Here is a 10,553-nt window from a genome sequence, read left to right as displayed (position 1 = left end):
ACTACAGCCCTCCCTCCACAGCTCCTCCCCCACAGCGGAGATGAAGTCACGGCTCTTCTTCTGTTTACCTGTCTTTGTTACCTGAGCAGGTGCCACCTGAGAACTTCCTGTAATGTTAGGTTGTTTCTCTGCCATTAGCACAGCTGCAGCACACCGGCAGTCTGGAGCTTGAACGAAGGTACACGCTGTGCGAGGGAAGGGTGTGAGCAGCGCGTGCACGAGCGTGATTGACATTGCTAAGACACTCCTCCTGGCTGTGATTGGTTGTTTCTGACCGGGAGCGCTGTATTTCTGAAAATAGCAGTAGAACCAATGGGAGGAGCCACGGGAGTTTGATTCTTTTACAGATTATCTGTCTCATATTCTACTGTCAGGACATAGGGACAGTTTTTACAAATATGTAAAAAATATTTTTTTATAAAAGTTACCTACTGCAGCTTTAAGAGCCCTGCTCTTTTTTTCTAACATAGTTTCCTTTTAAATCTTCTTCAGCATACTTGCCCTGTTTTTGACTTCATATGCTTGTTCTGCAGTTTTGCTAATTTTAGATTTTGTTTTGCTTGTTTTAACTAACAATTCAGTTTCAGCTTCTTTACAAATTTTAGTAAAGTCATTCTGTGCTCAGAATTCCCACTGTATTTTATCAGAAAATACACATTTCTCTAGTTTTGTTTTTTTTTTTTTAGAAGTTATATTAAAAAGTTATATAGCTGTTGTGGCCATTTATTTTGAAGTTTTGTAAATCATAACTTCTATCAATCTAGTTTTTTTTTTAGTCAGCTAGAACAGAGGTCCCCAGTCCCCGGGCTGTGGACCAGTTCTGGTCATTTGGTACCGGGCCGCAGAAGAAGAATAATTAACTTACAGTATTTCATTTTTTTTTTTTTTTTCGGAGTCTGAGTGACATTTATTTTGATAACTGACCGGATTCTCTCCACTCCATCCGTCTATGACTCCCTCTTGATGCATGTGAAAATGCTTATCTAGGTCACGTGATCCGTTAGCGCTAAAAACAAACCCACAAGCAGCAAAATGAGTAAAAACCAAATGTCTCTGGAAGCCCTAGATGGGACCGTCTGGTTACTGAGAAACAGGCTCAGGGCTCCACTGATTCAGGGTTATGATGACTTGTATTCTTTGTGCGCTTTATATCTGTGGTGAATCTTATTTTAAAGTTTAAACATCGCCATATTGACCAGAGAACATCAGGGGGAGGAGAGGCTGTTATTCATGTTGATAACCCAACACCAGGACGCAGCTAACAAAGCTGCGAGGACACGTTGGATTTACGTTTATTATGTTTTAAAAGTTAACCCCGTTTTCATGCCGGTCGTATCATTTTATTTTGTTGTATTTATCCACCACACCTTTAAAGGCTGGTCCGTGAAAATACTGCCTGATAATGAACCGGTCCCTGGAGCTAGAATATACTTAAGCTAGTTTGGAACCAAAATCTGTATCTATACTTTTTGTATTTAGAATTGTTAATGTTACATTGGTAACTTTTTAGACCCTTTTAGATTTTATGAACACTTTTAGAATTTGTAAGATCAGGTTAAGTTGTAAGAGTTTTGTCTATATTTTTGTTAGAAATAAATTACTTTTTTTTTTTTAATAATCAAGTCGGAAATGCATTCAAGAAGCAAAACCACCTGTTGCCACTTACGGCCTGGACTTTTTTTGGTTTTGGAGTTTAGAAGGCCGTAACAATAGTAATTTTCTTGTTTATAGTTTTTTAAGATGTTTCTGCATCTAATTGCTTCAACATACTTTTAGCTATTTTATCACTTATTTATCAAAAGGTTTAACTCATTCAGGGGTGCTGTAAATTTTGGTATTTGTAACTTTTATACTTTTTAAAATTTTCAAGTTTAAATGAAGTTGAAATGATTGGAGAGCTGTTCAAACTCTTCAGAAACTTTATTCTGTTTGAAAGCAAACTAATCCAGCATAGTTTCGCTAAGAGACCTCATAAATAAGACGCACTTAAAAGCCTTCAATTTTCTCTAAAAACGACAGTGTGCCTTATAATCCAGAGCGCCTTATAAATGTAAGAAGTTGTAATGTTTTAGTACGACTTTGGTAACCTACAAAGCCTCACCGCTTGCAGCATTAAGGCTCAGTTATAGTCGTGCTTTGTAGCATTACGCAGAGGTCCGCGCGGACCTAAACGAGCATTGGAGGCGTTTATACTTGACACTTATGTCGGTGCACTATTCTCCGAAAAGAATATATATAGCCTTATATATAACACAAGTTCGAAAATGGACCATTCATTGACAGTGAGTCTTACAATCCAGTGCGCCCTATAGTGCAGAAAATTGCTCGTAAAATAATTAACCTAGTTTTCATTTTCAACTTCTTCAGCTGATGTCAGCGGTCTTTCTGCACTTCAAATCACCTGAACAGTGAGGATTCAAAATGCAACATTTGGTTTCAAAGTTTTTATGAATAAAGACAATAATTTCCCTGTCTTTTCTAGTTTATATCTTAAGGTAAATGCAACCTCAGATGAACAAGACATAATATGTTAAACTCTGTTATTTTTACTTTCAGAAAGACTAAAGAAGAATGCAGAAATGGCTGCTTATTCTATAAATTCATGTGGAGCCAGCAAGAGTGGGTTTAGTTTTTTAACCATTGCTTCTGCAGTTGTCTGTCCAAATACAATGTGTACAAAGGTAAAAATTGTGTTTTTGTAAATAGGCCAATAATAGTAACTGTCATGACAGAAATAATAAAGAAGACAACTATTAGGCATGCACTCCACAAATCTGGGGTCTCATTTATAAAAGATTGCGTAGGATTCATACTAAAAGTGTACATATGCCCAAAAGGTCGAAAATGGTGTACGCCAAAAAAATGTCAGTTTTCTAAAATCATGCGTACGCACACCAGCAAGCAACTTCCCTTTCTAAATCACACCTGGACCTTAAAGTTCTGCCCTCCACACACCACATTCAACCATAAATGGTTAATACAAAGCACCTCATGAATGTGAAGCTGTATTTAAATGAGCCAGCTGATCAACGTTATTTCATGGTTACCGATGGCAACCACGGAGAAAAGAGCAAAGAAACTTTCACTGAGGCAGAAATCAATGTGCTGCTGAACAGAAAAAATATCAGTTTTGGGACACTTTACATATAAAAGGAAGCATTGTGAGCAGCAACAGGTTGTTATTACTGTTAATTCAGTGAGTGGGACAGAGAGAACCGAGGCCGAGGTGAAGAAAAAGTGGTCAGATTTTAGGGTGGAGGCAAAAAAGCGACAAACTGGCCACCGCCACAGGTGGAGGTAAGGGTGTACCCGAACTGACACCTTTTGAGAGACGGATGGCCGGTGTGTTGAAGAGTCATGGTCTGCCAAAAACGTAATATTATGCATATAACTACTGTTCCCTGAAGGAGAGGAACGAGGTACAGCACATGTACTATGGGATATCACGCCAGTGTCCTGGCTAAAGACACCTTTTTTCACGCCTTTGGGCAAATGACGTGATGACGACAAGTGACAGGCCCCGCCTGCACTATGTAACCGTCTGTCATCACCGTCATTCCTCAGTTCGTTAACCGCTCTTCATCAAGCCCGTCTGAGCAGCGGGGCAGCCATGTGTTGTACCTCGTTCCTCTCCTTCAGGGAACAGTAGTTACATGCATAACATTACGTTCCCTTTCAGTCGATTCACTCGGTACAACACATGTAGTATGGGACATATATAAACGCCCCGCAGAGCAGCCATCAAACCTGGGTTAGCAACACACACAAACAATCTCACGTCTCTTGTGTGGTCAACGTAAATGTGCAGTGCACGTAAAGGACACAAGGAATGCAACCTCCTCTGCTCCTCAGATGCAAAAGGAGGTGGGCAAAAGCTTGAGAGCTCAATAGTCATGGAGCTGTAGTCTGAAGGTATAACCACAGTAAGGTCCCAGGGAGGGACACTGGGTTTAATCACGGGGTCAGTCTATGGACCCCTTTTAAAAAACGCACAGCCGGGGGATGAGCTCCTGGCGTGACCCCATTGAAACCAACATGGCAGGCAGAAATAGCTGCCAAGTAAACTTTTATTGTGGAAAAAGAGAGCCCTTTATCCAACAACTCCTGCAGAAATGTTAAAACATCCACCATTGAGCACTGAAATGGGACAATGTGCTTGACTTCACACCACTGCTCAAAGGCTCGCCACTTGTAGGCATGTAGGCCTCTAGTAGAGGATGCCCTTGCACTCTGGATTGTCGCCACTACAGTGGGGAGAAGGACTTTATCTAACAAGCTGGACCTCTCAGCAGGTAGGCATGCAGGTTCCACAACTCTGGATGTGGATGAAGAATCTCCCCTCCTGCCTGAGTAAGGAGATCCTGACAGACAGGGAGTTGCCAGGGCTCCGCTGCCAGCAGGCTGATTACCTCAGCATACCATGACTGGTGGAAAAGAGATCCACCATTGCTTTGTTACAGTTCTTTTGGTTATATTGCACACCAGTCCACTAGGGGGTACTGTGATGTCCTTTTTACCTCGTGTGTGGGGGCAGTGTGGGGAAAACTGTTGTAGTTGTGCATGGCGGAATAAAGCTGCTAAAGTGAACAAAGTGGAGTAATTCTTACTAACCAACAGCTTCGCCAAACAGACACCATATCTGAGCCACCACTGAGGGGTGAAGCCTCCATTCTCTCACCAGAGGTCCGCCTCTGGAGAGCAAATCTGCACCCAAGTTCAGCCGTCCAGGAACGTGAGTGGTCCTGATGGATAGAAAATGTATTCTGCACCACTGCAAGAGAGTGTGAGACAGTCTTAACAGGGGGAGTGAACGTGTCCCTCCCTGTCTGTTGATGTATGAAATCACAGTCGTGTTGTCTGTTCTGATCAGAACATGATGGTCCGTCAGAATTTGGCAAAAGCGTCTCAGAGCCAGCAAGACTGCTAATAGCTCTAGGTGGTTTATGTGGAGCATGGATTGTGCCGATGTCNCTCCATTCTCTCACCAGAGGTCCGCCTCTGGAGAGCAAATCTGCACCCAAGTTCAGCCGTCCAGGAACGTGAGTGGCCCTGATGGACAGAAAATGTATGCTGCACCACTGTCTTAACAGGGGAAGTGAACGTGTCCCTCCCTGTCTGTTGATGGGTTGGGGTTAGGGTTAGGTCGTGTCACAGTCATGTTGTCTGTTCTGATCAGAACATGATGGTCTGTCAGAACTTGACAAAAGCGTCTCAGAGCCAGCAACACTGCTAATAGCTCTAGGTGGTTTATGTGGAGCTTGGATTGTGCCGTTGTCCAAACCCCCCTCACTGCCACACCATTGCACAGAGCCCCCCACCCCATCAGGGAGGTATCTGTGGACACCACCTTGCAAAAGGACACTCTACCTATCGGTGAGCCTTGGCACCAGAGGACAGGCTCTCTCCAAGGTCTGAGAGCCAACATACAAGAGGTGGTTATTGTTAGCTTCCTGTGTAGGTGACGTGATGCACACTTCCCATGGGAACAAGTCCAAAAAGCTGAAAAGAATCCAGCACATTTTCAGCAGTTCAAGTGGCACTACTGCGGTCATGGATGCCATCATGCCCATCAGCCTCTAAGATCGTCTGGAAATGCAGTTTGCATCCCAACTGAAACTGAGCAAGGCAGCGGTGAAACGCGGCGCCTCTGTGTTCTGAGAGACGAGCTCTGCTCGACAGGAAGCATATTTCCAACCCCAGAAATGAAAACTGCTGACTCCGAGGCAGCAAGCTTTTCTGAAAATTTATCGAAAAGCCTAGAGCTTGAATATGTGACAGGACCTGAGACAACCGCTCTGTCGCCTGCTCTCTGCAGCTGGCTATCAGAGCCCAGTCATCCAGATAAGCTAAAATACAGACTCCTGTTTCTCCGAGGGGAGCTAACGCTGCCTCCACACATTTTGTGAAGGTGTGGGGCGCAAGAGACAGTCCGAAGGGCAGTTCTTTGTCCCTCGAAAGTGAACCTCAGAAACTGTCTGTGGTCCGGGTGTATCCCTACATAAAAGTAAGCGTCTGTGAGGCCGATTGTTGCAAACCAATCGCCCGGCCCGACAGCATTTAGAAGATGTTTGAGTGTTAGCATTTTTAATTTGTACGTTTGTAGGTACTTGTTTAACACTCTTAAGTCTAAGATCGGACGGAGCCTGCCACCTTTTTTCAGAACAACAAAATAACGGCTGTACCTTTGTTCATCTCCAAAACGGGAACCACTTGAATCCCTCCTTTTGCTAACATCATGTTAATTTCCTCTCTCAGAATTTTCACTCCTTCGGCTCCGACAGCTGTGTTTACCACAGTGTTGAAGCAGGGGGGTCTCCGGTGGAACTGTAACCGAAAACCCATAGCAACGTTTTTTTCCACCCATGGTGAGAGTGTGCATGCGCGCCAGAGAGGGAGCCGTAAGGCCAGGCGACTGACCTGCTGCACTGTTAGCGAGGAGGTGCTGCCCTATCATTGTGTCCAATACGTCAAGTTCCTCTGAAGATTTGGAGGGGGGCCTTTGCTCCAAGCCGAGTGGCGGGGAGCTTGGCCATGGATTTGTGGCTTAACTGGCTGGGAGATCAAACTTGCGGGCAGCACCGCTCTCTTCGGTGGAGGCAGTGGTACTGCCGATTTGCGAGCGCTAGTGTTGGACTTGGGTCTCACATCATGTCTGGGAATAATACAGTCTCTTTTTTTCCTTAACTCAAATTTTGCCTGTATGGCATTGAGACACTGTCCAAACAGCCCATCAACCGCCACCGATTCATCCAGGTAGACAGCCCGGTCCCGATCCGGGACGTCGGAGAGAGTCAGCCACAGGTGCCTCTGTGCCACCACCATTGCTGCCATCCCTCTGCCCAGAGAGAGCGCAGCGCAGGGGGACACACGGAGGATGTAATCTGAGGTGACTCTGGCCTCGTTCAGGAGTGGAACCAGCGGACTCTTCGACGGGACCTGAGCTCCGAGCTCCGCCAGGCGCATAGCCTGGTACGTCTGGAGCATAAAGATGGAGCTCAGAGCTCGAGCGGTGGTCACTTGAACTCTGTAGATTTTTTCCAGCTGCGCAGCAGAAAATCTACAGTGCTTGGATGGAAGGGATGTGAGTCAGCTGGCTCCGCAGGGAGGTAAAACCTGGCAAACCGCAACAGTTTCTGAGCATGTCCAGTTTCTCAGCCACATGCCGGTCCAAGGAGAGGAATGACATGTCGCCCTGGCCTGACGGCAAAGCAGCGCCAGCGGCAACCTGACCCGGCAAAAAGTTATCCTCGTCCTCCAACAGACCTTGAACGTCCAGACCAATGTTCGTAGCACGTCCTCGTCTGCCTGATGAGGGTCCAGCTGGAACTGAGACTGAGCAGCACCCTCTTCATTTCCAGCTAACCCCTCAGCATAATCCATGTGGTCTGCCCAGCTGGAAGCGGGGACACCGACAGGAAAGCCGTCCTCATCAGACTCGGATGAAACCGGGTTCCCCGACTCCGAAAGCAGAGGGTCTTGCTGTGAGACTGCAGCCTCTCCCAGCACCTTTTCCAGGATCTTTTCCCGCCTTCCCAGGGTTGAGCGGCGAAGCTGGCGACAGAACGCACAGGTTTCGGGCTCCTCCAACGCTCTGTGAGCGTGAACAATCCCCAGACAGACGGGACAAGCTTCGTTCTGGTCCTTCTCATGGAGCGAGAAGCCGCACCCCTGAGGACAGCGGTGAACAGAAGACTTCTGCTTCGCTTGTGTCAGCTTTGTGCTCATCCCGAACCACAAATGCTGAACTGTGCAGGAAAAACTCGGGACTAGCGCTTTGCGGGCAGGCACGCTTACCAGCAGGCAGCAGTGGCTAACACCAACAAAAGCAGTTAAACTAATTCTGAGCAGCCTTGTGAAACAGAACTAACTAGCAGCAGTTAGCTAGCCTGACTCGGAGAGGTGTTCCTAGTGAGGTGAAGAGCGTAAGAACTGAGGAATGACTGTGATGACGGACAGTTACATAGTGCAGGCAAAGCTTGTCACTTGTTGTCATCATGTCATTTGCCTAAAGGCGTGATTTTAATGAATCAAGACTGAATCTGAATCTAGCATTAGAGTAGGTAGACCACATTGCTGTAATAGCAACCTGTTTGTATGACCTTCAACCATCAGGACTGTTTGTGAGTCGGTGTACAAAGGTGTGTCTGTGTGTGTGTAGGGGAGTGGGGGTAGGGTAGAGGGGATGTGTAGCAGAGACACAGAGACTGACTGCATATATATGTGTATATATACATACATATACACACGTACATACATCCACATGAACATATACATATATATACACACATACACACCTACATATATGTACAGATACATACACATGAAAATACATTTAAAATGCAAAAAGTCAAAAATAATAAAAAACAAATAATAAAAATTACATTATGTATAAACATATATATTCACACATATATACATATACATACACATATATGTACATGCATACACACATACACATGCATACATACCTACAAAAGGTGTGTTCATGTTATGTGGGTGCATGTGTGCTAGTTAGCCACCTGGAGATGCACAGTTAAAATAAAGTGCCGTGAACAGTAGAAGACCTGCCCTCTACAACTCCCAATAGCAGAAAGGACAGGTGGATCCAGCCCCAGAACGCAGCAGCAGTCCAAGGCAAACACCGGGCAGCCCCCAGGACGAAGAGGTACGGGGAGAGACGCAGGGCACCAGCCCCCACAACCCAGCCAAGTCACCACCTCCTGCCGCACAGGCTAAGCCCGGGACCCAACCCCCCCAACGGCCCAGCACCCACACCAGCCTCCAGCAGAGAGACCGCCCAGCACCAAGCAGGCCCCCCAGAGCTCCCAACACACCGAGCAGGCACCAGTCCACCGCAGCAGCCAGAACCCAGAAGGACCAAGGTGAAAGGGCATATAGCCATCCCCCTTGGTGGACCAACACCCTGAGGGGTCTAGAGGGAGGGGACGCCCATCGAAGCCCAGCACAGGCCCCGGGACCCCAGTCAAGTCCAGACAAACCTCAGGAGACATAGACCAGCCTGCGGGACATGGCTCAGGCACCCACACGAACAACCCCACACCAAGGGGGCAGCATCTTGCAGGCAACCCTCCAATGATGCCATCAGAGACCCCCAGCTGCCCACAAAACCCCAGCTCCTGCTGAACCAGTGCAGGCACCAGGACGGGAGCAGAAAGGGGAAACCGTGCCCTATTCACTCTTTAAACCTCTTGTTTTTCCATCTCCTGTCTGTGGCTGCTGTGGAAACAATAAATATGCAAATCGAATGAAATATCCTCAAAACGAGATAAGAAAACAATGAATTTGCTGTAAAGATGTGCTGCCTCTACTAAGCAGCCAGTGTCTGGCAAATTGTGTTTAGGCTGAATGTAATAATTTTCAACAAATACTATTCTCAATAAATGGCAGATAAATATAGAGCTTTCAGTCAGAGGGTAAGAGACAATAGGGATGATTCCTTTAGACAATGAGTTGTGCACAATGGGTGGACTCACTGTTATTGTTTCCCTTTCCTTGCTTTAGGAAATTAATCTGCATATTTATCTAGTTATTAAACACAATAGAGGGAAACAAAAAGTGAGTGGTAAAGATGAACATGTTTTCAAATTAAAAACATGTTCACAGCTTAACTAAACTATTCTTTACCAGAATAACTGTATGTTTTATTCATCAAGATTTGCATTATTATAATAGATAATGACCAGAAGATGTCATAAAAAGTCATACAGACTGTAATATTCTTGTGTTTCACATCCTAGTACGCAGATTGCAGTCCAAAGGGATCCTGATCCAAATGTTTCCTCTACATGATAAGGAAGACCTGAAAAGACTTTCTTTTTCTTGGTATAAAAAAGTCAAGTTGTCCCTTCAGCCTCTTGGTAAGACATGGATGTCTCATTGTCTGCACTGTAGCATTATTTGAAGCATTGTGTTGTGGATTTGTTTTGTTTTCCACCTTTCTAAATCTATAGTAATATTGCATTGTGTTTCAGTTTGTTTTAACTGAAACACTGTCAGTGCTCCTGTTAGACCTCTTCATACTTCTTTGTGTTTCCAGATGAGATCAAACACTACTACGGTGAGGGCCAGGCTCTTTACTTTGGCTTTCTGGAGTACTTCACCTTTGCCTTGGTACCAATGGCCTTCATTGGAGTGCCCTATTACCTGTTTGATTGGGAGGATTATGACAAATATGTAGTCTTTGCTGTTTTCAACATGATCTGGTGCACAGTTATCCTGGAGGTAGGAACATTTATTTTACTGTCAGAAAAACAAGGTTTTACTGTGTGTCATTTACGGTATTTTTTCAGGCTGCATAATATTTTAGCTCCTGCCATTTTTTGACCCCATGGTTTATATTTTAGTCCCAAAGCTTGCTCGGTTCTGTGGAGTTTATTAAATATAACTGCTTTTTTATCAACTGCATGGTTAGATTAGATTATTAAAACACTCATTTCTAACCTTTCCTTGGTGTTTCTGTAACCCACGAGGTAGGTTCCTTCAAATACTCTTGGTAGTTAGTAGATGGTAGGTAAGGTAAGTTACTTCAACGA

At 45.1% G+C, this 10,553-nt stretch overlaps 1 protein-coding gene across 4 annotated transcripts in view; it reads left to right on the top strand.

The window, feature by feature from the left end:
• The window catches only part of ano10a (anoctamin 10a), a 48,810-nt gene that overhangs the window by 16,211 nt on the left and 22,046 nt on the right, over positions 1-10,553 (top strand). For all 4 annotated transcript variants that reach the window (XM_037974423.1, XM_037974426.1, XM_037974425.1 and 1 more), the window contains 2 exons: positions 9,759-9,878; positions 10,058-10,242. In XM_037974423.1, coding sequence (XP_037830351.1) covers positions 9,759-9,878; positions 10,058-10,242 — 305 coding nt within the window. The remainder of the gene's footprint in view (positions 1-9,758; positions 9,879-10,057; positions 10,243-10,553) is intronic.

The sequence above is a fragment of the Kryptolebias marmoratus genome, unplaced genomic scaffold (genome assembly GCF_001649575.2).
Source record: "Kryptolebias marmoratus isolate JLee-2015 unplaced genomic scaffold, ASM164957v2 Scaffold49, whole genome shotgun sequence".
In the NCBI taxonomy this organism is placed as follows: Eukaryota; Metazoa; Chordata; class Actinopteri; order Cyprinodontiformes; family Rivulidae; genus Kryptolebias; species Kryptolebias marmoratus.
This window is presented reverse-complemented; position numbering and strand designations above follow the sequence as displayed.